General features: G+C 40.0%; 2 protein-coding genes across 3 annotated transcripts in view; one reads left to right on the plus strand and one right to left on the minus strand.

Moving 5' to 3' along the window:
• The window catches only part of adgrd1 (adhesion G protein-coupled receptor D1), a 30,251-nt gene extending 12,642 nt beyond the window's left edge, over positions 1–17,609 (minus strand). Inside the window, exons 1-14 of the mRNA XM_062417791.1 lie at positions 17,556–17,609; positions 17,428–17,455; positions 16,958–17,074; positions 16,251–16,349; positions 15,620–15,742; positions 15,321–15,497; positions 11,732–11,989; positions 10,376–10,443; positions 9,680–9,829; positions 9,423–9,473; positions 7,867–7,990; positions 7,387–7,491; positions 5,947–6,022; positions 4,856–4,997 (exon numbers count right to left, since the gene is read on the minus strand). Of these exons, the coding sequence (XP_062273775.1) occupies positions 4,856–4,997; positions 5,947–6,022; positions 7,387–7,491; positions 7,867–7,990; positions 9,423–9,473; positions 9,680–9,829; positions 10,376–10,443; positions 11,732–11,989; positions 15,321–15,497; positions 15,620–15,742; positions 16,251–16,349; positions 16,958–17,074; positions 17,428–17,455; positions 17,556–17,609 (1,572 nt within the window). The remainder of the gene's footprint in view (positions 1–4,855; positions 4,998–5,946; positions 6,023–7,386; positions 7,492–7,866; positions 7,991–9,422; positions 9,474–9,679; positions 9,830–10,375; positions 10,444–11,731; positions 11,990–15,320; positions 15,498–15,619; positions 15,743–16,250; positions 16,350–16,957; positions 17,075–17,427; positions 17,456–17,555) is intronic.
• Positions 17,610–19,129: 1,520 nt separating this feature from the next.
• Positions 19,130–25,529, plus strand: stx2b (syntaxin 2b). Of its 2 annotated transcripts, none has more exons than XM_062417191.1 (10): positions 19,130–19,393; positions 19,481–19,555; positions 19,636–19,735; positions 20,565–20,639; positions 20,782–20,855; positions 21,048–21,156; positions 23,148–23,221; positions 23,415–23,552; positions 23,793–23,903; positions 24,369–25,529. In XM_062417191.1, the coding sequence occupies exons 1-10, from the start codon at positions 19,364–19,366 to the stop codon at positions 24,444–24,446; spliced, it is 864 nt and encodes a 287-aa protein (XP_062273175.1). In that variant the 5' UTR covers positions 19,130–19,363; the 3' UTR covers positions 24,447–25,529. The 2 variants fall into 2 exon arrangements, with proteins under 2 accessions (XP_062273175.1, XP_062273176.1); XM_062417192.1 differs by lacking the exon at positions 24,369–25,529 and adding an exon at positions 24,095–24,249.
• The last annotated feature ends 1,397 nt before the right edge of the window (positions 25,530–26,926 follow it).

Consider the following 26,926-nt stretch of genomic DNA (forward strand, 5'->3'; position numbering starts at 1 on the left):
ACTACTATATTTTTTGTGGAAATGTACAGTAGATTAAAGTTGTTTAAAGTATGAGTCAACAGAAGAAATGGCTGTCTAAGGTGTAGTCAGGCTTTGACAATGGCTAAATTGTTCTGCCTGACAACAATAGATAGTCCATAATCACATTTCCCAAAAGCTACAGTAACTGCTGTTAAATTTAGTAAGGGAAGGAAACACTTTATTGCAGTATGTCTGGGAAAGGCGTGCAGAATTATGGTAAAACATTACTCAGCCAGCTCAAAAAGCACTCACCCCAGCTCAAAACTTGACCCGGGCTTTGAGAAAAACCTGCTCGTTGAACCACCTTAAGGTCAATGCACTAAAGCACCCTGCGGCTTTGACACAGCGCAGATCTCATTGTCGTCATAACAGCACTTTTCAATCAGAGGTTGGACTTAAGCTGATCCACATACAACATGTGGAGTAAGAATCTGAATCCATGCAGCAAAAACACAAATGGTCTTGAGTGAGATCATTGTGTCAGGGGAAATGTAATAATACGTGCAGCTGTGGTTTCAGCTCAGCCTCTGAGATAGACACTTCCAAACAACGAGACGTGTTGATAGGCACGCAGGGTGTGAGGGAAACTGGGGACAATTAAACAGCCATAGAAGTTTTGATAAGGTGAGTGGTGGATGCTTAGAAATACTGTACCGTGACTGTTAACTTTTGGTTCAAAGTAGGGAATGGGACAAGTGTTTCTTTGCATTTAGAGCTAAACTCAAATGACAACGCGTGAGGTTCTCCATGCGTGAATTCATGTGTTAAATTCCCACGGGTGTTCCTGTGGGCCCACCGTAATGTTCCTCTGGTTCCTGGCCTGTTTCTGCTGGAACAACATGTTTGCATTTATAAGTTTGATGGGCTGCATTTTGAGCCTTCGCAGAGACGTTTGAACGTGGGAAACAAATGGGTCAGTAGGCGTTTGGGCTTGTGAGAAGATGTTAAGAAATCATTTCACAACATGTAAAAAGTCTTGTGTCGAAAAGAAAAATGAGTAGAAAAGATTTGTAGTTGTGGGGGAAAAAAATTGAGAACTTCTAAATAAAATGTGTGCAAGATTTACATCAACAGTGAGGTTACACGAAGACACTAAGAAAAGGAGCTGCTTTCATGAACATCTGAAGGTTAAAAGAAGAAAGAATTCTGAAAAAAAATGTATGAAATGTATTTGCAACTTAAATGTGAGACTTCGGTGTCACTCACATTGTGGGAACTTTGAGTTTCACGATTTTCTGCTTTGACTTTTCTTTACTCAGATGTACACAAGAGCAATTTTTCTTTCTTCATGTAATCACACCATTGGTATAATTTGTGAAAATTATAATTCACTCCATCCAATTTTGCCTTGAAGGGCAGGTTTTGAAATTCTTTCTGAACATTATTTCAAAAGCTCCTCTTTTTTTTTTACCAACATTGAAGCCCATGGAAATAATCGTATATATACAGAATCAACACCTTTTCTATCTTCCTTTGGGTTTAGACTGGAGCTGCACGTACAGAGAGGTGGTGGTCGCAGGGATAGAAAAGGGGAGCTAAAATGGGAGGAGCCGTAAAGAGGAGGCTCTAAAATCCAACTCTTTTGGCAAGAGAGGAATAGCAATAGCCAGACCTCCATCTGTGATTGATCAGTGCGCTGGCTCACACAGCTTGTGTTTGTATGTGTGTTGGCGTATGGATGGGTGTGGGTGGTTGGGAAAAAGAGAGAGGGAGAGAGAGAGAGAGAGAGAGAGAGAGAGAGAGAGAGAGAGAGAGAGAGAGAGAGAGAGAGAGAGAGAGAGAGGGGGGAGAAGAGGCTTTGCCCACAAGGTCTGAGCTGGGCGTGTGCTAGGAGTTATAAAAAGACTTGCAATAAAGAGCAGTTATTATTGTGGCAGAAAAAACTGATACCAGCATTTGCTTAAGTGATTAAACAATTAAGAGCGTGAGCATCCGAAAGAGTTAAATAACCTTTACATGTTTATGTTCCAAGCGGCTGAACAATTAATCCATTATTTTCTACACAAGTGCAGCAGCTCCAAGGAGTCTAGACGTCTTTGTAATCACAAGCCCCCCAGTTTCCCCTTGTTGCCCCTGACCTCTTTCCTTTCTTCACATCAAACGCTTGCTTTCATGCTATTTAAATCATGAGAGCGAACATGTTTGAAAATTGGCACATGTGGACACTACTTTCTTGTCGAGCCACTTAATGCATATTTGAACTGATAGAGTCATGGTGAAAGTCAATTGAGTCAGTTTTGTAAACCAAATCATTACATTACATCTTTTTTTTTTAACATTTCAGGCAAGATCGTCGTGGTTATGTCCAGTCTGTGTAGAAAAGAAGACGTTGCCAATGTTAATGATTTGTAGTTCTACTTTACCTCACAACTTAAATGATAAAAGTCAGTTGAGGGATTGTAAGAGACACCAGCACTCTACCTCTGCTGCCAACCTGTGTCACTGTTTGCTTTGGCCCTTCTTATGAAGCCACCTCACTAACACACAACTTTATAAGCCTGTAAAGTCATGCCCTCCTTGTCAAAATCTGCTTTTCAAATCCTCTCGCTTTTGACCCTATAAATGGACTTTGCTCATTAAATAAATCTTTCCATTCATTCACTTCATACCATCAGTGTGATGCTTTGAAGCAAGAAGAGGACAGGGAGGAGGTGTCAGTGTTTTTATGTATGTATTAATGTTTAACTACAGACCCCGATGCCTCCCACCCTCCTTTTTCTTCTCTTCTTCTCTCCTTCGGCCCTCTCAAACTGAACTGGAGTCAGACAGTGGTGATAAATCACTGGTGGAGCCAGTGTCCAATCAAAACCATGGTCGAATGGCGTGAGAAAGCATGTGGGCCTCCAGCAGCCTTGATAAGGCCTTTACTGGGTATCAAACTTGGTCTGTACCATCACGTAGCGCTGCTCCTTGGCTCTGACCGAGTCCGCTGGGAATGGCATGACTTCATTGTGCTGTTACAGTGAGCTCAGTGAGGGTATCAGTCAAAAGTGCAAGGTCACTTAGACACCAACTGACGGTGGCACCCGCCATGACAAGGTTGGTGACTCCATCAATCCATGGTATATCTGGTTAATCATGGCAGGTGTCAGATAAAGAAAAAGGATTGGCATTTTGGGTTTGAGTACAGTGGGTGACTGTTTGTACAGTGCAAGCAATGGCACCAAGGACTAACCATGGCAACACGAAAAGACATATGAGAAAGCTGACACATTTCTGCCTCAGACACATTCAGCCTCCCCGCTCGGTTTTAATGAAGTCACTGGGTGCTTGTCTACTCTCTGAGGATAAACCACTGAACTGGTGCCATGAGAGTACACCTTTGACCTTTAACTTGCGCAGACAGTAAAGAGCGACATAAACAATGACGGGAAAGGTCTGCCACATAGTGCGTGAGCAGCCCTCCCTGCCTGCAAGCGAGGGAGGCGATAAGTATCCATCAGCTGCCAAAGACATTAAAATTCCAAAAATAGCCACTTTTTGACTAAATCCAACTGCAGGTCTGTGCGGCAAACCAGTTACAGCAAAACAAACCTTTTTTTGGACATGTTCACAGCCAAAACCGCTGTGTGCCAAATTACAAAGCAGCTCCTAAATATAAATCATTGTCCCAACTATGCAGCCTAAAGTTGAAAAGTGCTGGCACGGCACGTTCCAATCAGTATGTGTTAGTAATAAGTATAACAGCTTATTTGTAATGGGGTAGAAAGGAAAGAATGTAAGAAGGCTGATTTATCCTTACATCAGAAGTAAAGGCAATCCAACTGAAACAGAAACACCTTCACTCAACAGAGAGAAGAGCTGGTGAGCATCTCCAGCACCCTCATAACAAAGGAGATAATAAGCTCTCTCCCATGGTGTCCGCTAAAACAAACACAGTAATCATTGTCACAGGAACCAGGCCAGATAATTGTAGCATAAACATTTATTTCACCAAGGAAAATGAAGGCAAACAAACCGATATTGCCATGGTTTCATGAAGCTGCATGGTTTTCATTTGTGCTCTTGCGAGTGAGAAGAGAAAAAGCCTATTCGTAAATCATCTCAGTTGAAAATGAATGGTTTCTGCAAGACTTGTAAATTAAACAGTGCTACATTAGTGGGGGTTTAGTCAACTGGTTTTGTATAAATAATTGCTATTGTATGATCATCTAATATATCATTAACATCATGCATTTAAATGAAAAGAATGCATGGACTCACAATCCATTCATTGTGCAAAGGATAAAACATACACTGTGGTTGTGAAGTGCACCGCCGCATTTCTGACTTTACAGGGAAGCAAGCAAATGCGATACACATTTGTAAGTTAATTTTCATTATGAGTTTCCCATGGAAAACTGGCACGGCCCGTGCCATAAAGCAGTGAAGAAAAAATATGTTGTTCATAAAAGCTAGTTATTGTTCCCTTCAAAGCGCCCTAAGCCCACAGTTCAAATGTCCATAATCAGTTCGCTTTCTGGAAGCCACATGCTCCGTGAGGGAAAATTTAAGCAGGCTAATGAAAACCAAAATAGGCTCCGCTCTTTGTGTTGGTGAGTGCCCAGCTGCACAAGCCTCGGTCAGTGATAGACACTCATCTTCTTACATAAGAGAACGCCCAAAAATAGAGCTGATAAATTTCATATGGGGGGATTCGGCTACTGCAACCACAGGCAAACTGTGGCCTTTTTTTCCTCTGATAAGCCGGGTGTCCCACACCCAACGGCTGCGCCCTCCAACTGGAAAACCTAAACACTCCATTTTCCCAGTATGAATGAGTCACGCAGCGGTAAATGGCAGATAAAGACAAGAGTCAATTACGAAGATGCAGTTTGTATTGGTTGATTCTTACCAGGACATGGGTGAGAACAATCTTGATGAGTGGAGCTCCAGACAGGTTGATTGACAGTGCTGGTGAAGGCTCCACTTTCAGAGAAATTAGGCAACTTGCTACTTGAATCTTATGATCTTTGAAATCAGCTGCTTCGTGAATTCTAAGAGACAAAAAAGAGAGACAGGAGAAATAGGAGGATGTGAGAAAATAAAAATATAATTTTATTCAGAGTTAGAGACGTAGATACTGACACCAAGTAGAGGGCAAGACAGAAAAAAAACTAATTCAGTCAGATAAATAGAAAAACCCACTGTGTCCTGGCACAGGCACCAACACATAAGTGTTACACACAGGCTCATAGCAGTAGCATTTAAGTGGGACTTTGATCATCTGTCTATATAATTAATCGTGCTGACAACCAGCAGCATAGCATCAATAGTCTTTCAGAGTCATCTGATATGTGACATTGAGATCATACAAGCATCACCTCTCTATCATGATACAACGGGGCACTCTCACCCACAGAGAGAGAGCGGAACAGGGCAGTGAGAGAGCCGTGTTAAAAACATTCAGTCACAAACATCTAACATCTCCAAATGTGTTGTCATGTATTTTTAATTCTAATTAATGTTTTGGTACTTAAAATTCTATGAGGGATGGCGGCAAGGGAAAAAAAAGGGTTGCTTAATCACTGTTATGTCAGGTTTGGTATAAATAAACATTGCAGCTGTAGTGGAACAAGCTGGCCTGGTGATGAGACAATAACTAAGGGGAGGGAGGAGTGGAGGGATGGAGGGAAGTGGGGGGGGGGGGGAATGGATATGTAGAGCTAATAGCAGGGTGTATCAGTCAGTGGAGGTTGAGTGGTGAGATGAGAGATAGGAGAGGGGACAGATAAGGCTCTGGCCCCAGGCATCAGCCGTTCAGGAAACACGGGCGCCTTAGTGCCAGTGGACTTGATACCCCCACCCAGGAAGTACAAAGAGAGAAGGCTTTTTGAATGGCTGGGTGAATATTTACAGCTAACATTTTTGTTTAGAACATATGGTCATAGGACATAGATAGGGTCCTCGCCAAAAACCAAAGCAGCACGTCGAAAGTTTTCTTACCTGGTCTTGACAGGACTGATCTCATTGTAGTAGCTGTGCATGTTGTGGTAGAAGAGACCAACGATGGTGGTTTGAGCTGAGGTTAAAAAAAACACACACAAAAAAAACACATAGTTGAATGTACGGGGCAGAGGGCTGGGAATGTAAAGCTGTACCGCTAAAATGCTCACAATGAAGGGAAGTTAATTAACGCTGCCCTGCTGCCGCACGCTGGCACCGGCAGCCTAATAGGACAGCCGTGTACTCGCACAAGGGTGAAAGGGAGAGGGCCACGAACCATGTGGTTGTTGGGAAATCTTATGAAACCGCTACATGACTTCACCAGTAGAGTAGGAGGTCTGGTCCCCCTCCCTTTATCTGACCTATCATCCAGCTCTGTCCCACCTCAATACTGCAAAATAAACAATGAAATTGGAGGAAATCCTTAATGGTCCTGGTCCTTTTTTCAAAGGCCTTCTAGACTGGTCCGCTGACTGAGACAACAAAAGCTTGCTGATGTCAAACAAATGTGCTGTGTGTATGATGCAGGAGAGTTTTTAACCTTCCAAAAAATCATTTCAACAGAACCCCAGAAGGTGGTGGCCAAGTTTCTTGTACAGCTCTCCTAAGGAAGCTGATCGATGTGCAGCACTCTCCCTCTCTCTTTCTCTCTCTAATTATTACCTGCCCTAAAAGCATTTCATTCAGCCAGGTATTCAGACCTATGAGTTAATTTGATCCTGGCTCTAATGTGTCAGCAATAACATGTATTCCATTTCTGATAATAGTCCTTTAATGAATTATTAAAGCGATTTATTCCAGTGTTCATATGGCAACGTGGTGCATGCAGTGGCCAGGTGGAGCCAGGGGAATCTGACCTGAACACAAAGTCAAACAAACAGAGTTTTAATGCCCATCGTAATTACTCCCCTCCCCCTCCCCCACTACACCATGTGAGTACACTCTTCTTAATGACAGATAAAAGTGCTCTCTCTCTCTCTCTCTCTCTCTCTCTCTCTCTCTCTCTCTCTCTCTCTCTCTCTCTCTCTCTCTCTCTCTCTCTCTCTCTCTCTCTCTCTCTCTCTCTCTCTCTCTCTCTCTCTCCTTCTTTCTGTTTTGAATAAAAGAGTAACTGCCAACATTAAAGTCATAGCTGGATTTCTACGGTGCACCATAAAGCCACACAAAAGCTCTCATGGCTCTCATGTAAGTACACTATGCTATGTTAGTGGTCTTAAATCTTAGCGTAATAAATTACCGGCCAATAACAAGAGCCTCCCAGCTGGACAATTTTCACCTGGCAGAATCAGTGCACGACTTAAATGTGCGGTGTTCACGCTCAACTTGGACAAGCTGCTGCTCTTCATGCGGTGAATCCTCAAAGCTAGGAGAGGTCTATTTTGTACATCCCTGAAGATATGTCATGTTTGAACATCTGTAATCTGAAATATTTGCACTCACACTGCATGGTGAAAGCCTCGCCAGGCACGGAGATGTAATTCTTGCCCAGTGTGGGGAAGCGGTAATGCAGGTTGTAGTTCTGTGGGAATTTCATCAGAGAGTAATCTGTGGGGTCAGAGGTTAGAAAAAGCGAGAAGTTTTGAGAAAAACAGGCAGAGAAGTATGAAGCTATCGATCTGGTTTATCAGGGGTGGATCAAAGATGTGAGGTCACCCTCGGGAGAAAGACACAAGCAAGTTTAGTGGCAAACAAAATATTATGCAAAAGAATATAAAACCCCACTCCCGTGAGAGGCAAGGTGGGAGGGAAGGAGGAAGTGGGGGTAGACCTCCTCCAACTCTGCTTATCTGACCGGTGTTTGTCCTCTGAATAAGAAAACGAATGATGTCAACTTGATGCTCCGTGTCCTTCTGTCCTAACTGTGTCAACACTAATTTACAAACAGTGAGTCACCTTATGGAGAGCTGACCCAATACTGACCTGCAACAAAAGATGTTCCACCCAGGGAGATGAGGGAATTCGGGCTGGGCTCCAGGTTAGTCACCATGTGTTCCATCACTCTGTCCACGGTCTCGATCAGACCGCTGACCACAGGGGTGGACTGCTGCTCAACAATGACACAACAGGAAAATGAGCACAATCAATTCACAATCACCACTTTCACTGTCCAGCGTTGCTTAATCCTAACCTATTGAATGGGGTCACATCTTTAAAATCTCCTTTTGGTATTTCAAGTGTATCACATTTTTTCTTTGCGGGATGAATTTACAAATATGAAATAGGTCAAGTTAAAGGCGCGTTACACCAATTTTACACATAAATATCAATTTATTGGGCCTGGAGAGTACTACTTGTGATGAGTTGTAATCTCATAGTTGTACTAGATGAATGTGCTGGTTGTTATATGTTGGTGTGTGTTTTTAGGTGTATCTGTATAAATCTTAGACAGATAGGTACTGCATGTAAATCAGTGTTTTATTATTTGGTAATTGTTCTGTGTGTACCTGCCTAGTAACTGCAGAAGGAAATAAGCTAATAGCTAAATCTGGCAAAAATAATCGCTTTTCATTGTGAGATTAATGGTTTTGTGCATGGCCCTTGTTTAATAAAAATTAAAGACTTAGACTCAATACAATACAATACAACAGGTTTATAATATGTTCTGTTGCTCTGGAGAGAGTTTTACAAAGTTATCTTGGCTTGAAATTAAAAAACGATAACAGAAAGCCTGCATTACAAACTGGTGGGCATATACAGTAGTTAAATGATGTTAACCAGGCAGGGAGCGGAGGAAAGTAAATGTTGTTACTGGTTGAATTATGGGAAATGTAGGATACAAGGGTTTTTGGAGTGTGACCTATACTAAAAAGCATAAATTAGGATATCTCTCTCTCTCTCTCTCCCTCTCTCTCTCTCTCTCTCTGTTGCTTCAGTTCTGACAATTAGAAAAAAAATCATGATTTTTTATTAGAGTGCGACATTAGGAGGTACCCCCTATAATCAAATACGTATTTAAAATACAGTGATGAGTTTAAAAGTCTAACATGTACCTTGTGTGTCTGTGTAAGATTATAATCTGTTCTGTGAAAATGTGTGAAATCGCAGGGGGATTTACTGAACACTGTATCGACTGTCCAAGTTTTGCATTCTCGTACGTGAACATCTGTTTCAGCTTGCTCCTACAAAAACAAGCGTGCTTGTTCTGAGCACTCAATGTACTGAAACCACACACTTTCTTTTGGAAACAATGTATGAGAGCACGGAGCTTTGGACAGGCTTTACAGTACTGGAAGTTGCAAATGTACATTGAAGGAAAGGTACACATCTGTATTTGACTCTGTGTCGCCTATATACTGTTGTTCTATGTGGATTAACACTGCCAGGTACTGTTATTGCTCCTGGCACCACCTGTTCCAGAAATGTGCAGTGTTACAATCTGAAACTCATGGATCTCTTAAGTGCCTTCTATTAAAGTATCCATCACATTGCATATGTTTCACTATAATGTTGCAGAACAACAGTGTGAACTCATTTACCTCTGGTGACCCCGGAGCGGACAGCACTTCTTCCACGCTTTTGAGAAAAGCCTGGATGGAAGAAAATGGACATCACGGAATTGTTGCATCATGTGCACATGGGTGGGCATTGTATCTGTGTGTGAACTGGTTGTGCAAGTGTAACGTGTGTGTGTGTGTGTGTGTGTGTGTGTGTGTGTGTGTGTGTGTGTGTGTGTGTGTGTGTGTGTGTGTGTGTGTGTGTGTGTGTGTTTGTGTGTGGAACCGTGCTCCAAGACCTGTGTGAGGTTGTTGGCAGTGTTGTGAGGAATGGTCCTGTTGGGCAGCTCCTTCAGGAAGCCCAACATTGGCATGGACTCCGTGTCCTGGGAGCTTTGGACCTCCTCATGCTGGCTGTTGACGACAGCAGAACTCTCTTCAATGGCTCTCTGGGGAGACAACACATGAGGCATCAAATGAGGTTTATCAGGAGGTCGTTTCCGAAGGAGCATGGTGTTCCAACATACACAGGATGTTTAATGTGACTGATAGCCTGAATTTGGGGGAATACTTTTTGTACAAATGATTCAGTGTTGCTTTCTTTCAGTCTAGTGCCCTACAGGGAGCCATTTTGTGTGTGGTATTGAGCAGCTGTCTCCACTTTCTTCTATTTCTTTATCCGTGTTCTACCTCTAAAGCCCTTTAATAAACAAGACCGCTCTATTCACATGTGCTGTCAATATCCTTTTTTTATTCAAAAGGAAACAATGGTTCAATAAGAAATGAATTGTTTGCATTCAGGGGGAGAAAAGGCCTTCATCCTGTTCAGTAATTATGTTTGTACATATTTTGGCCCTAAAACTGTATACAAATTCCTCATAATCATTTCTGTGTAAAGGAAAAATTAAATCTTTCACCCATTTAGTTCATGCAATTTTACATTTAGGTATCATAAACATATTTTGTGACTGCGAAGTCAAAATTAACAAACTTACGGCTGTTGGTAAAGTTAAAGTGAGTTCTTTGGAGACACTGGGTGTTGTGGTAGAAACCACGGGTTGACCTAGAAAAGACAAAATTAGAAGACTCTATTAAATGTTAGAAAGATGTCTTTTACTTTCTAAAAAGTATTAACGTTTAGATAGCCTTTGCTCAAATGTGAACTCTGTGATCTTCCCATTTTTTAAGCATTTCTATTATTTTGTCATTTGTCCTTTGTTGAACCTGACTGGGCTAGCTGCTTTAATGTAGCTGGATTTTATCACCATGCAGCATTAACAGTTTACAAGGCTGGACTGTGCCCAGTCATGAAAGGAGATGGAGCACAACCTCCACAAAAGCTGGATAATCAACCACATAATACTCTGCCACTAGCTTCTGTACAAGGTTATAATACAATTTTATGTCTTTGCTGTCATTGAATAAAAACAGCACTAACTAGCTACCAGAAAATGTCCATACATGGATCTACATTAGAGGTATCAGTCTGAACCATTCCTGCTCTTCTTTGGTTCAATGCAACATTTTATATGTGTGCTCTGGAGAAGTAAAAATATTTTTCTGTAACCATAACAGTTGGACTCTTTGTGTCTGGTAGTGGTCTGTAGAATATATCATGCTTATGGTAATAGCTTTGGAGAAGAAATCAAGGCAGTGTTTCACACATCCTGACCAGTGTGAGTTCACACTAATAGCATCATATTATTACCTGACACACAATAGAGGAGGCAGCTTACACCCTTAATCAGTATTTTTCACACACACAACAGGAGTTAATTCGGACTGCAAGCTGAAAAGGTGAATTTCATCAGGCTTTGATCATTTCTCAGACAACCATGAAATGTGATAATTGGCTATTTATCAATTTTCAGCAGAATTTATATTTCTAAATCTTAATAAACATTAAGAGTTTTTTTTGTCCATTTATGGCCCTCTCCTAACCAAAGGAGGTAAACAGCAAGAGAACAAAAAAAGACAAAAGTCTGGGGGTTTTGTCCTAGCATGTTTTAACCTGTCACATTAAATCAAAATGATCTGCCCCCTGCAACCCAACATGCCTCAACACTCTTATAAATACTTATAAGGCAGAACTATGTGAGCCGCGGCACTTATTATTGTCAAAGGTCATGAAAATGTTTTGTGCAAGAGCCATTTGACAGGGAGGTGGGGTATATTTGTATAGTTTAATATCTTGTTGTTATGCATGAAAGCTGTGGGTGGAATGCAAGCACGGAAATTGCTTTTTAACCCGTATTTCCTCAGAGCGGAGTCAAGAGGGAGGAAGCTTTATAACAGACATGCCATCTTCGAGAAGGACAGGAAATACTTTGAAGTGGACCGTGATGTCCTACCTATGGCTACGCTGTAGTAGAGCAAGATCTCGTAAGGGGTAAGGGCCCTTTCCCAGATGACAAACTCATCAAAGGCCCCTGTTACATAGTGACCGTAAGCCCTGTTGTTGCCAGTTCCAATGACAAGATCAGGGTAGGGGTCGCCATAGTTTTCGGAGACACTGCCGGTTTTGTCATCAGCAGTGAGGGTACCGTTGATGTAGACCTTCAGGCCGTCCACTTTTGTCCATGTGAACAGAATGTGGGTCCAGTAAGGCCCTAAAAGAGAAAACAAATGGTCAGTTTTATATGTCATTCTTTCAGGGACATGACTCTGCTTCACCTGGCACTCAGCTTCTTTTGTCAAATATATCTTTCTTATAAATAGAATAGATACATTAACATCAAACACTTGGGTTTAAGTTAAAAGGTTCATTTAATAGCCTGAATCAGCTGAGTGGTATAAGTTTAAAATGCAGCTCTGAAGCCTCTGCTTTGGTCTTTATTTTGCCACACTGCTGGCGTTCAGATTCAGCGTCTGGTTCTGTGATGGGCATAACATGCTTGGCTACAACTTGAGCGCACCTGCTTTCTTTTGGGCAATGAGCCGCTGGCTTCAATTTGATTTGTTACACAGAGACATGGATGAAGTAGCATCAAACTACTGTACTGGATGGATTACTGCGACTACTACAGTGTGAAAAGAGCAGACTAAGATGAGCAGAAAGCACAGAAATCTCTGGGAGGAGGAGGAGGACTATGCATCATTGTCTTTAACACATGGGGAAATCACTTTGAACAAGACATTGGCCGTTTCATTTAAGTAATTTTATTTCCCAAGAGAGTTTGGAAAAATAAATATAATCCTGACATACTAGGTCCTGATAATGAAAAGGCTGCTAGCAAAATAGCAGAAAGCTATAACAGTGTGCTTTCTCATTTGGGAGCCCTTGGTGATTTTAACACCTGTTACATAAGGGGACATCTGCCAAAACCAGAGCAACATGTCACTTCTCCTACTTGCTCCACTCAAATCTTAAACTGTACTGTGGAAATATTTAAGACGCATATAAAGCAGTCTACCGACCGCCGTTGGACGGTTTGGATTTGTAATTAATCTCCTTCCCAAGTACAAAGCCAGAGTAAAAACAGAAAAACCACCGAGGAGATACAGGTGTGGTCTGGAGGCAAACTCAGAGACTGCTGTGAGGGAAAATGTGGGTCACTTTTTTTTACTCATGTCTGGATGGTAATGAACTTACTGACACTGTAACCTCCTACAGTAATTTCTGCAAACATTCTAGCATCATGATGGGTAGAGAGGGTAAGAAGCAGGAACATCATGCTGTGAATAACCCAATCTTTGACAATGAGCTGAATGTTTTCTACAGCACATCTGACAGCTGCTTTCTAACATTGTTTCAGTTCCCAAAAAAGGCAGGAGCTACTTTGGTTCATGATTTATGTTTGTCTCTGTTATTCAATAGAGAAATACTTAGGAAATCGCCTCACTGCTTCTGTCACTTAACTCGATTCACTTCAGTTAGATTATAAAAGCAAAACAGTTTTGGTTTTGGATTTTAATTAAGCTTTTAATGTTCTGTTGGACAAGGCATGGTAGGGTAACCTGAACAGTGAATACAAGAGAAAGCTGGCAAGGATCATCAATGTGGCCAGTAAATTAATCAGAAGGCCACAGAGACAGTTACAGGGTTGAGGGGGGGGAAGCTCTGTGTATCACAGAGAAACCGTCACATAGAGTCTCCAGATTTGAGGAGCTAAACTCTGGTAGGCGGACACCTCTGGCAACATAGAATGTAAGAAGAAAGAAGCTATTTATCCCGCAGGCATTTGGCTTGCTCATTTCTTGAGATTTAGTTCTAATATTTTTACATTCAGCATTTCAGTATTCATCCTGTCAGTGCTGTTGATATGTGGTGTTCTATTCTTTTGTGCAGATGTACAATTAGAAGCAATTGAACAAAGTAAGCACTGGAAATGAAGAGGCAAATCTGGAGTGCATCAAGTGCAACAACGAGAATAGGGAAATCATCACTGAGCAGGACACACAAGTCCTTTTTGCTACTTACCTCACAATGATGATGAATTTTTAGTGCTGCAACTAACATTAATCATCATCATTAATTAGATACAATTATTCTAATGGTGAAACTGCCCATTATAATTTCACAGACCATGAGGGTAACATATTCAAATTGTTTGTTTTCTCATGACAGCAATCTAAAACCCCCAAATATTCAGCTTGCATCATATATGACGAAGACAAGCAACAAATCTTTACAACTGAGACATTGAAGCCAAGATTTTTTTGGTATCGTGAACGTTTCATGACAATACATCAAATAGTTGTTGGGATATTTTATCTAAAACTCATGTCAAGCTCTTGGTGGCACTGATGAAAAAGTCAGATGATCATCAAAAGTAAGATTAATCCTCTGGAGACGATAAACATTTTGTACAAAATTTAATGATAATCCATCAAATGGTTTTTGAGGTAGATCCGTCTGGTGCAAAGTTGTGCACCAAACAACAGACCAACAACTTTTGCTCTAAACTTTTTGTTTCTCATTATTATTTTACGATATACATGTGTGCCCACCAGACCTCAAGATCAGAGTCTGTTCTGGTCCTGCAGAATCTTTGCAATCAAGTTTACAATGCAAAGAACTTATTTCCCCTCATTTCCCTGAAGCAAAACTCCCAAAAGACAACACATTCACTGTTTGAAAAAAACTTCTACCAGAAAAGCAAAACTACCAAAACACATCTATGCTTTTGTGCCAAAGACCACCGCCACAAAAACATTTGAACACTTTTAACTGAAATAAAATGCCCCTTGCACACTGTGACACAGCCTTCACTGATGATTATTTCAGTCACGGGGCACCTCAAGATTTGATCCATTATCCAGAAAAGCTTTTTCTCACAGAGAGAACTGACAGATTTTGACATCATGTCCCAAAACTTCAACATGTCACTCTGTATGAGAGCCAGATGATGTTTGATCCTCCGTAACTGAACACGCAAAGCAAAATTGAGTTATGACGCCCTGTGAACACAATCCTGAGTAATTTCAGGGAAAACAGAAGATGACAGAAGTCATTTGAGAGCAAAATACTGACCTGTAAAAGCTTCACGTAACTCGAAATCTCATATGGTTTATTCAATTTTGTCACAATAGGTTACCAAATCTCTTCATCTCATTAGAATACAAATTTTACGCTTTATGGCCACACTATGACCGTCATTATGTTTCACATTTCATCTAACTTGACCCTAACTCATCACCAAAGTCGGGCAACATTATCTTTTTTAAGAAGGGAAATGAGCACATCTCATTACACGTCCATGATAATAGTATGTTAAGTGAAAGATTTATGAAATTTATCCTTGACTTGCCAAATCAAATCCAAGTCCACGGCTACATCTGGTTTCACTTAACCAAACCATGAATGCAATTACATAGCTTACAAATTATGGTTTAAAAAAAAAAAAAAAAAAAAAAATCTCCCAGACCAAAATACATTCCTCGGGGGAAAATCAGCTGCAAGAAGACTGTGTAATTGAAAGGCAAATTCATTCGCAGTACCTGGAACTTCGATATTGGCCTTCCATCTGTGGTTGTTGCCTCGAGTGTAAAACTCCACGTAACCGCTGTAAGGATTGGTGTAGACAGAGAAGCCATTAGAGACAACTTTCCCTCCAGAGGCTGCGGCAAAACGTGACTCTTTCTCATGATTCTTCCAAAAAAAGGAGAAGGTAATCCCTGCAGAATGAAATGGAAAAATAATTTGTAGTCATCAATACATGAGATTGAAAATGCTTTGTGTTTTGCCAATTTATGTGCACAAACTGCAACAATATGTTACAGTGATATCTGACGCTCACCCTCAGGACCGCACAGAGTAGGGTCGCTAATGCACGAGTTCTGGTAGTTTCCAAAGTGGAGGAAGGTACCACCGTTGTCTCCATTCAGGAAGATGCCCTTGTTGACCATTCCTTCAACAATATCTGTGGCAAAGCAACAATAAGGGACGTCATTTTGCCTGTAAATTGGGAGCAGTGTCTTCTAGTCACGAGATCTGCCCGATAAGAACCAAAACACTGAGAATGTTCTGTTTTCTGCTAATTCAACAAATCAAATTATCCAAGCACTCTCACCAGTCAACTAATCATAAATTGTTTCGCAACTAATGAACACAAGTATTTTATAGCTTTCTTTCTCATAAAACAACACAAAGACATTAAACATGTGGCTTAAATGTATTAAAACAGTTCTGGTTTGATTATAGCTGGCAGTACAAACTGGAATCATGTGCATTCAAGCAATGAAAAATACTACTAATTAAAAAATCCTTTCAAAGTTAAGAATCCCTCATCTTGTGCTGTGCAGATGAAACAAAGAGAAAAGTGCGAAACGCTCAGCTCTACCATAGTTAGGTGTGTGGTAGAGAGAACAACAGAGGGCAGTGGGTGGTGCACGAATGAATTTCAGTGAGCAGAAGTGATTGATCCTCACCTACTGTTGCAGAAATGTTAGTGTAGGCAGAGTCATTGGTATACACATAGGAAGAGTTATGGGAGGAAGGGAGCACAGTGTGGTTGTGGATTCTGAGAGCTGGACAAAGACAACGGAGAGAAACAGTGATTCACACCTATATATAGACACATGACAGAAAGAGACACAGTGAAAAGACACAGTGAAAAGAAAGACAACGAGAGGGACGTGGTGCGCAGGTATGAGACAGAGTGATGCTGAGCAGAGTGCACAGTGGCAGCGCTTTTCCTCCTCAACTGAGGAATCTCCTAAACTCAGAGTGACTTCACACATCATACTCGAGTCTATACCTGATCCCTCTTCAACTTTATCTCTTTTTTAAACACTTACAAATGTAGGGACAACATGGCTGCATGTGAAAGAAGTAAATATCTCTCTTTAATCTATAAATCACATTTTATCATACTTTTTCTACCTCCAGATTATGGCATGCTGTATGTAAAGTATAATATAATAAATTAGCTCACACAGCAGATATTTTATCCCACAATTTCAGCAATAAATCTGGAATACTGTACAGTATGAGAGCTTTAAAAACAAATCAGCAGCATATTTAAAAAGCACAATTGCTGTGGTGAAAAAAGCTGAAGACCATGCAAAGATCAAACAGACAAAGACATTTAGGTGGCGCGTTCCCATGAACATACACAGTTTATGTATGCACATACTTATGTTACTTCCGTTAACATAACCTGGTCTGTTTCCAATCTTGTCCCACAGTTCATAGATTCCTTCCACGGCATCGAGAGGCCAATAATGTGAGGCCTTGGCCAACACCTGCAGGCCTGGACGGAGAATTCACGGATAAACAAGGATCCAAAAAGGGATTTTCCCCCAATCAAGCTCTGTCCCATTACTCAAAATACATTTTCCTGGCACTCGATTTTCGGATTTGGGGAGGGATAAGAATATTTAAATAATGAAACATACAGATGAAAAGGCTGTTTATGCAGCAGGGGCAAACAAATCAATAAAATGTTATGGTATAGATATTAGCAGATCAGATGATATAATTAGTGGATGTATAATTCTGATCCAATATCAAGTGTAGCTGTATTATATCATCTAATTTAGCATCATTTGCCAATATGTGAAAATAAAAGCAATCATTAACACTCATGCAGAAATGCATTACTACCTGGATGTTGTACCACTTGAGCATAGACCTGCAAGGAAATCAAATAGATTGTTAAAGGCTGCGATAAAACAGATATCAGACTACTATAGGGTATGATTGGCCTGTACTTGTTAAAAAAAATGTATTACCTTAAGACAGGAGAGAAAAGCTGTGAAAAGGTGAATTTGCAAAGAAAGCCCCATAGCTGTTGAAAAAAGTAGGCTACCCGTTGTCAGTTCTGAAACAATATTGTTAAATCCACAAATAAAGATGAATCCAGGAGAAGTCACTCATTATTCCAAGGAATATTCCAGAAAAACTTCAAATCAGTCAACGTGTCCAAAATTTGAAATGTATTTAAAAAATATAACAAAGACTCCTGAAAGAAAAAGGGGTCAATTTAGTGCTCTGGTATGAGACAGAAAAGCTTCAGAAACTGTTCTTTCATGATAAAAATCTGAAGCCCAACTTCCACGCTGAAAATTGTAATCCGTGATCTTGAATCCTACATTGACTTAAAAGTTGTTTCTATGCGTTTTATTCTCTGTGTCTGCATCTGGACAGTTGCAAGGAGTAGAGGCGCACTGGGTTGTTGGGCTGAACGTGGGAATTGCAAAGCGTGATGTCATTTTTGGATCTTCTCAGAAGGGGCGTTACAGCTGTGCGTACATGGCACTATTTGTGCATAATTGGAGATTGCGCGGGGACTGAACACTGTGCGATCCAGATAAAAAAGATACGCATAAACATTTGGTTTCATGACTAGTTTGGTTATTTGGATAAATTAGAGGGCAACACCCAGGATTCTGGGAACAAGGAGAGATGCTGCTGAAGATGGGTGGTTTTTGTAACGGTCTGCTGGCATGGAGTCAGACCCAGAAACTGCTGAAATAAATACAGTATCTGCAACTTTTCTGGGTGACCCGTTGGATTTTGCTTTATTACATTTCAACCACGTTACTCTGGAAAAAAAGGAAGATTCGCAAATATAACTTTCCCACCATGCAGAAACAATATAGTAGTGTGTTATATTGGATGTTTGTTTTATGACACCAGTTCAGTATATGAAGGTACACAGCGCCATCGCGTGGCCAGGTGAATTATAGCTCAGGTAGTGGTCACATAATCGACTTCATCTATTATTTATGAAACCCTTTTGTATAACTGGCTGGTGGCGTGTTTGCTGTCAACGTAAAAATAATCATCTAACAAAATCATCATTCTCATCTATCATGTGGTTGTCATTTAATAAACCACATGTGACTCTGTTATAAGCCTACAGTGTTGTACTTCGGGGATTTTTAATGAGGTTATCTTAATATGAATTATTTTTCCGTTTTCTTCCCTCCCAAGTTATAATATGATTATATTCATTCGGTTGTTTATCTTAATGGACTGATCAAATTTAATTGAGGATGGACTGTGTGTGTGTGTGTGTATGTGTGTGTGTGTGTGTGTGTGTGTGTGTGCACGTGTGTGTGAGAGAGAGATTGAGAGAGAGAGAGAGAGAGAGAGAGAGAGAGAGAGAGAAGAGAGAGAGAGAGAGAGAGAGAGACTGAGAGAGAGAGAGAGAGAGAGAGAGAGAGAGAGAGAGAGAGAGAGAGAGAGAGAGAGAGGCGGATCCCGGTGAGAGAGATATTGTAGATCTGTAAAGACACATTGTGTTTTTGTGGTCAGACATATCGACACAGATCAGACCTGAAACAGCCTCCTTTAGGTTTTAATTTTGTCGAACCTTTACTTTAAAACTTTTAGAGCACCTGAACGCGCTTTCTATTTCTAGGACCCGTCTAAATAACGTTGTGCATGTAGGCCTGCTGTGTTTGTTTCCAACCATCCGGACCTCAGTCCACAGCTAGGTGGTTCAATGTTACACCACATATGGAGACTAACCACAGGATGACCCAGCGGGTGTTTTACTAGAATTATCTGTCCAGAAGACGAACTGATCGGTGTGATGAAGGATCGACTGGCTGAACTGAGCGCTGTAAGTGTTCCAGCTTGAACTTGCTTTGATAGGTAAAACGTCCTGGTGCATTTGCGCAAGATAGTCACTTTTTTCCATCCGCAACAGGGCAAAACACAAGTAGAGGAGGATGTTGCAGTCGCAGTGGACAGAGATGGCTTCATGGAGAGCTTTTTCAGAAGGGTGGGTATCACTGTAACACTGGTTTGGGCTCTGGGATGAAATGGAGATGTTGACTTGTTTTTACGTGCTTGTTGACGCAGGTGGAAGAAGTTCGAGGGCTCATTGATAAGATCTCCTACCAAGTGGAAGAGGTGAGGAAGATGCACAGCATGATCCTGTCTGCACCCAACCCAGATGACAGTAAGTTTGTGCCTCATATGAGATATTCAGGACTCAGTCAGAGAGCATGGGTAATTTTTAAAAATATTGTTTTTTAATTTTCTGCCACATTTTTCAAGGAATAATCATTGCAGTGAATTGTCTTGTGAACTGCTTGGCAGGAGTTAGATTTTTCTGGCAACAAATGCAACAAATGTCTCACTTCCTTTCTTTAATTTTCATTGTGGATGAATGGCTGCCTTTCCGGAAATCATGTGAAGGAAACAGCACTGTTTCAGCCCCAAAACTCATAAACCACTGTACTCTGGGTTCTGATTAGGAGGTTAGAAACAGATGAGGATTTGAACATGTTGTCATTTGCAGATGTTTGTTGGCACCAGTGTATTACTTAAATGTTCTTTAATTTAACAGAAACTGTTTCAAAGTACGACAAATGATTAAAACAGTATAACAGGCACATGTCAAAGTGGCACACAGTTACTGTGGAAACAGACCAGAGAATTAGCCAGTGGCCTTGTTTAGTGTGGGCTGAGCTAATGCCTGAAGAGCCCATCATGACCCAACTGAGACAAAGAGGCTGATGAAACGAGTATGTTTAATGTAACATACTGTAGTGCTGTGTTTTAAGATCCATGACATGGAAATGGTCACCAGGGACAGAAACAATGAGCTCTGTGAAGTGTGACCTCTGCAATATTGCCACAGGGTTGTTGCCAAGTTACAAGATGAAAACCTACAATAAATCCTATATTTACAGGAGAGAAGGCCACAGTGATTAGCTGGATGACATTATTTTTCCTTGACAGCAAACAGAGTCTGACGTTTTTCCCATTTGTGTTTGTGTGTGAAGGAACAAAGGATCAGCTTGATGCATTGACCAACGATATCAAAGGGAATGCCAATGTGGTGCGAACGAAGCTAAAATGTGAGTTGGACCATGACACAAACACCTTAAATCAGATATTTAATATTTTTATTATTTAGATTTATTGACCGTACTGCACCAACACTGATGTCTTCAACTTTTCTGTTGTGTAATGTTGTGTCATACCTCTCCTCCTCTGAAGCCATGGAGCAAAATATGCCCAAAGATGACACAGCTAACAGATTTTCTGTTGACTTCAGGATCCAGAAAACACAGGTATTGTTTAAATGAGGGGTTTACAGATTAAATTATGATTTTCTCTGTTTGGTGGTAATTTTGAACCTAGAATGAAAATCTAAAAACAACGTAAGCATCTTGCTTTGTAAGGTTATATGAAGATGTACTAATCTGCAATCTGAAAAACCCACATTCATCATCCTCTGTCCTTGTGTTTTTACTTGTCCTCAGCACACAGTGCTGGCCAGGAAGTTTGTTGAGGTCATGACCCAGTACAATGAGACGCAAGTGTCCTTTCGGGAAAGAAGCAAAGGAAGGATCCAGAGACAGCTGGAGATAAGTAAGTGACAAACACTAACCCTCCTGGACCCTCATGAGGCCAGGGAGTAAGGCCTTTTGAAGTCCCTGAATCTGTTTAAGAATTAGTGTTGATGAAAACTGCTAATACTGACATGAAATACTCCTCTTTTTTGCTTAACTCTGGTTAAATGCACAAGAGTTGAAAGTGTGAGACTTCTAAATCTAGAGATAAAAGAGCGACAAATAAAACCCGGCTGTGTTAGGACAGGATCCAGGAAACAGACCACACCGGTTTCCTCTCTGCTTCTCTGCACACTAACCTTGTTGATAAACAGACGGACAGAAACTGGGTTTTTTTTTAGACTTCTTCAAGTTGTCAAGGTTCTCTTTTCCTCAAACCAAAGTCACAATTCAATGCTAAATGGAGTTCTTGTTCCTGATCACATCCAGAAACCAGAACTTTAGTGTTTTGTGAGATTTAATGTCACTGAAATTAGTAGCAGTTGTAGTAATAGTAAGATATAAATATTAGTTGTGTTCCAGTATTAACAGGATGTGCAAAATTGTAGCATTTGCAATATAGTATATAAATGATATATAAGATATATATATAAATTGATTTGCATTTTTATTAGCTTATTAATTTTAACTTTTATTGTTTGTTTTTGCAGCCAGTTAACCTCATATTTTCAACCAGTTTTCTGAGGAGCATGCTTGGGTGTCTCAATTCGAAATTTCAGTGACAAACACATACAGCGTGTATCAGTTGCATTGTATTATGCACATATGAGTAACATGAGACAATAGTGAAAGGCAAAAATAGGACGGTCTGACACAGTCCCTGCGGCCAGCATTAATGAGAGGCTCTGGTTCTCCACTCTGCAGACGGAAGAGCCTGATACTGGAGACGCCTCACTGTGTTAGTGTTGCCTGGGAAACGGGCAGAGGGCTGGGCGGCCTGTGTTACAGTAGTTCACCTGTCATTGTCAATACAACACTAACCTCAGCCTGTGCTGTAGTGGAGCTGCAACATTAATTTACATCATTGAGAAGGGATACCCTATTTGCGCCAGGTGTATTGATGAGTTGTAAACACGGTGTGTTTTTGCTGTATTTGGTGCAGTGTCTCTGAGGAATAGCCATTGCAAAAGGTGTGTGACATTACAGTAAGCACCTGCACAGAGATCAGCCTCTCCAGGGAGGTTGTTGTACAACAGGAGGGCTGGCTTCAGGAAAAGAAAGCTTTCTGTTTATAGAGTTTTAGCAGCTGTTTCTCTACGAGGGGTCCTTTGTTCCTGAGACAGTTCTAATCTTAGTCACAAGTACAACCCTTATCCATGAATAAACTGAGCAGCTCGGCAGGAGCTGACTATAATTAAACATGAAATTATCTAAATTAACAATCCACTTGAAAATGCATTGTTTGCAACTGTTGCACTGAGATATGAGGTTTTAATTGCAGCATGTTTTCCTTTTGATGTTTAGCACTTATAATCCCTCAATAAGAATTTCAAAACCACAAAAATTGACTCGAACATGTAAGGGAAGTCTTACATGACTTTTAACTTCAATAGTAATCCTCGGTGTGCCTTACTTTAATGCTGTCTAACAATGTGTTAGATTATCTGTTGTTTTGTTAAAGGGGGATATCATATTTGGATTTTTTTGTTTCATTAAACAATACAATAAATATCTCATTACTCACAACAGCTTTGTGTTTGTAGCAGTGTCCCCTGGGTGGACATCAAAGACATTATTTGTCTGTCAGCTCAATCAATAGAGCCACAGTGCAATGAGGTTTCATCTCCTCACACAACAGGCATTATAATGCTCAATAATCTGGGGGTTCTTTGAATTGAGTGTCCGAATTGTATTTTTATTATATATTTATATTTATATTATATTAATAACAACTTCGTCACACTTCATCATGTCATGTCATAATTTTATATACGCCATTTTAATGGTGAAAGAGCTAAATTCATTTCATTGCTGGATAATCATCGCTTGCTTTAATTATTATGATTTCAGCTGGAAGAGTGACCACCAATGAAGAACTTGAAGACATGCTAGAAAGTGGAAATCCATCAATCTTCACATCTGATGTAAGATTTCCCATACTCTGCTGCGCACTCTTGTTGCAGGTTTAGAAAGTAATCATGCCATCTAGTGGTGGAAAAATAACAAACCCCACTTAGGGTGGGGTGCTAGGCTTTTTTTTTGTCAACCAGAACTGGTAAGATTGGTTTGATGTTTGAATAATTATTCATTAAGTCACACTTTTATCTCCTCTTTTAGATCATTTCTGACTCTCAGATCACGCGTCAGGCCTTAAATGAGATAGAATCAAGACACCAGGACATTATCCGCCTGGAGTCGAGCATCAGAGAGCTTCATGCCATGTTCATGGACATGGCAATGCTGGTTGAGACTCAGGTAACAGCTAAATCTCCTTGGTTGTTACTTGTCAGCTCTTTAAGATCAGGTCATCTTCATGAAAGACAATACAGATTATGTTTTAGTTGATGTCTAATAGTATCTACTTTGTCATACAGTCTTTGTCATAACTTTAACCTTATGTATCATTCTGCAGCCACTATGCTTCTTTACCTATGTTACCAAGACAAAACCTTGCACAGTTGACAAATAAAAGCATTTAGATTCTGTCATTTACAGGGAGACATGGTCAACAACATTGAAAACAATGTTTCCAATGCAACTGAATTCATTTGTCGGGCTAAAGAAGAGACCAAAAAGGCAGTGAGATACCAGAAAAAATCCCGAAGGGTATGTGTTTCTTTTTAATTACATGCGGCTAAGTTGTCACAAATAAAAACATTTGCAAATGTCAATTATACAAGATGCCACAGTTTAAATGACAAACCTCAGTTTCCCATTTACAGCCACTGTATGAATCTGTTTATAGTGCTAATATTACTTCTTTTAGTTCAAATAACACCATGTTCTTTACTTGGCAGAAATACATTATCCTTGCATTTGCTCTATTGATCCTGCTTGCTGTCATTGCACTAATTGTTGGCCTGTCTGTTGGACTAACTAAACCTCCTGTATGAGAGGTCCTGTGATTACTGCATGAGGTAATAACACCCACATACAACTTCTATTTCTGGAATATTCATCCACCCATTCATGTATTTATTAACACATTCATCTGAAAGTTTTTTTAGCATCCAAAACCTGTGTTTCCACTTGTTACAGCTAGTTACATCTCTGTTCTTCTCCTTTTGACAGAAACTTCTCTTCCTTACCATGTGTGGGGCTGCAGGGTTACTCCTTTTACTCATCATAATAGTTGGAGTCTTTGAATGATAGATTTCATGGTTCACAGACTCACAGCAGTCAGCTGTTCCTGTAGTGATGAAGCCTGCACCGGCTCCATAATAAGTCTGTCATTCACTATCCAACAGCATTACAGAGAGGATCTCTTAACCAAAGTGAGGTATTTGTGTGATCCACTTTGTACCAGTAACATCAGACCTCATGATACACTGTTCTGGAGCAATTCTGTACCGCTATAATAAAATGTCTTGTCAGCACATATCCCTCTCTGTCAGTGGCGATATAATGAACACAGACAGCACATCAGATATATACACTGGTGCACATTCTGTATTGCGGCCATTTTCTTGTGTTGGATATCAATTTCAGACATTTCTTGGTCCAATGACTTGAAAGTAATTGTTTGATGTTTTGGGAAATATGCTTATACTACTTGCAGATATTTATCTGAGAAGATTGATACCACTCTTAGTGCTAGTGGTATAACTCTTGGAAATGAGGCGAATAAGTGTACTTACCAATCATGTTGAACTATTCCTGTAATATTCAAATGTTTATGTAGTAATTGTAATTCTATAAATTATAATATAATTTGTTTTACATGTTCAAGTGTGTGTTCCATATGTTATACATGTGAATTGAATGTAAAAGTACTACAGCTCAGGACTACATTAGGAATAGTAAAATGTAAAAAGGAAAAAGAAAAGAAAAAAAACAATTATATTCACTGTAATATTTTCCAGTTAATTGTTTCTCAATCAGAAGAAAAAATCCCAATCAATCAAATGTGATTCATCACTTTATTCAATACCACGAAACCAGCTGGTATTGCACATTCAGAATGTTTTTTTACACTAAACCATACCTGCCTTCTTGACCTTTAATATGAATCCGTAACTTATTCAATTGTATTTATTTATCAGTGTGTGTGATGATTGAAATATTCGTTGTGAAAAATGTCATGCTGTAAAGTAGGCTTCTGGATGACGTTATTTCAAGAGCACACATTTTCATTTTGATATATTTGTTTCTTTTTTTTAATTCATTTAAGTTATATCTTGTATTTTATATTAAAGCTGAATAATGAAATCATGTAATTTCAAAAAATAAAAAAACGTGTTTACCCCCTTTCATATCAAAGGCGTTATTATTTATATTTATAGATCACACCAGATATTTTTATATTGCAAACACCTCTGAATTACTCAGACATTATCAAAGCTCTGTTCATTTAACAACCCAAACATTTGGAAATATGGTATGCGTTGAGTAAAATAGAAAGAAACAGAGGTTACTGTTTACTGCAGGGCTAATGAGCACTTTGCAAAAAGCACCTGACTTCCATGTAATCAACCAAACAAGATTAATGAAGAAAGTGGAAGTAAGCCCCCCTATCAAATCAGAATTAGATTAAAGGAAACGTCAGAGGTTTCCTATTCCTAGGCATAAAATACGAGTGAACCTCTCTGCACATTGGGGTGTTTTCAGGTCATTGAGCACAATATTCTGGATAATAATAATAATCATACTAATCAAATTGTGTTTGTAAAGCACTTTTCAAAACAACTGTTAGAAAATGCTTCACAAAGAGGAATAAAGTAATGATAAAAATAATGGATAAAAGTAAAAAATGAAAGTAACATAAAATAATAAAGCAAAAGCTAGATGCTAGTTATGAGAGACGATTGAATTCCTCAGGTAAGCGATTCCTAAGGGTTGGAACCCTGACAGCAAAAGCCTGGTCACCCTGGGTCTTCAGCCTTGACCGGGGAATACTGTAGGTAACAGGGCCGCATCAGAGGATCTCAAGCTATGGGCTGATGAGTAATGATTTAGAAGTTCAGCCAGGTAGCTTGGTGCCAAACCGTTCAGGACCTTAAAGGTGAAGAGACATTTTTTAAACTAGTGAGGTAGGGAAATAGATCAGGCTTTTTTTATTTGGTTAAAAGTCTAGGGGCTGCATTTTGGACCAGCAGAAGTTGTGCAATCATGTTTTGGCCAAGGCATGTAAACACTTCATTACAATAACCCAGTCAAGAAGTGAAGAATGATCTTTAAAGATCATTAAAACATAAAACGATCTAATTCAGGAGATATTTCTCAAGGAGAAAACACAAGACTGAGACAGCCTTTTAATATGGGACCTGAGAGCGAGGTTCTGATCTAAAATAACTCCAAGGTTCTTAACAATGGGTATCATATGTTGAGCTATAGTGTGAACAGCAAGCACAACTTGAATATGAGTGTTTAGGACTTATAATAAGGGTTTTCATTTTGGAGGAGTTAAGCCGAAGAAAATGTTCTGCCATCCAATCCTCAACTGCAGCTAGGCAATTTTGCAGGGAAGATTTGCTCATTCAGATGGTTTGCAGGACAAGTACAGCTGAGTATCATCAGTGTAGCAATGAAATTAAATATCATGCTGTTATAATATGGCTCAGAGGGAGTAAATAGAAAGAAAATAAAATTGGTCCTAGAATGGAGCCCTGCAGCACCCCATACATAGACAA

The sequence above is a fragment of the Scomber scombrus genome, chromosome 4, assembly GCF_963691925.1.
Source record: "Scomber scombrus chromosome 4, fScoSco1.1, whole genome shotgun sequence".
NCBI lineage: Eukaryota > Metazoa > Chordata > Actinopteri > Scombriformes > Scombridae > Scomber > Scomber scombrus.

Excerpts from the sequence above, each read along its gene's own strand:
- stx2b (XM_062417192.1), top strand. The coding sequence starts at position 19,364 with ATGAAGGATCGACTGGCTGAACTGAGCGCT. Across the intron at positions 20,856-21,047 it reads TCAGGATCCAGAAAACACAG|CACACAGTGCTGGCCAGGAA; the intron begins GTATTGTTTAAA and ends ACTTGTCCTCAG. Across the intron at positions 23,553-23,792 it reads CAATGCTGGTTGAGACTCAG|GGAGACATGGTCAACAACAT; the intron begins GTAACAGCTAAA and ends TGTCATTTACAG.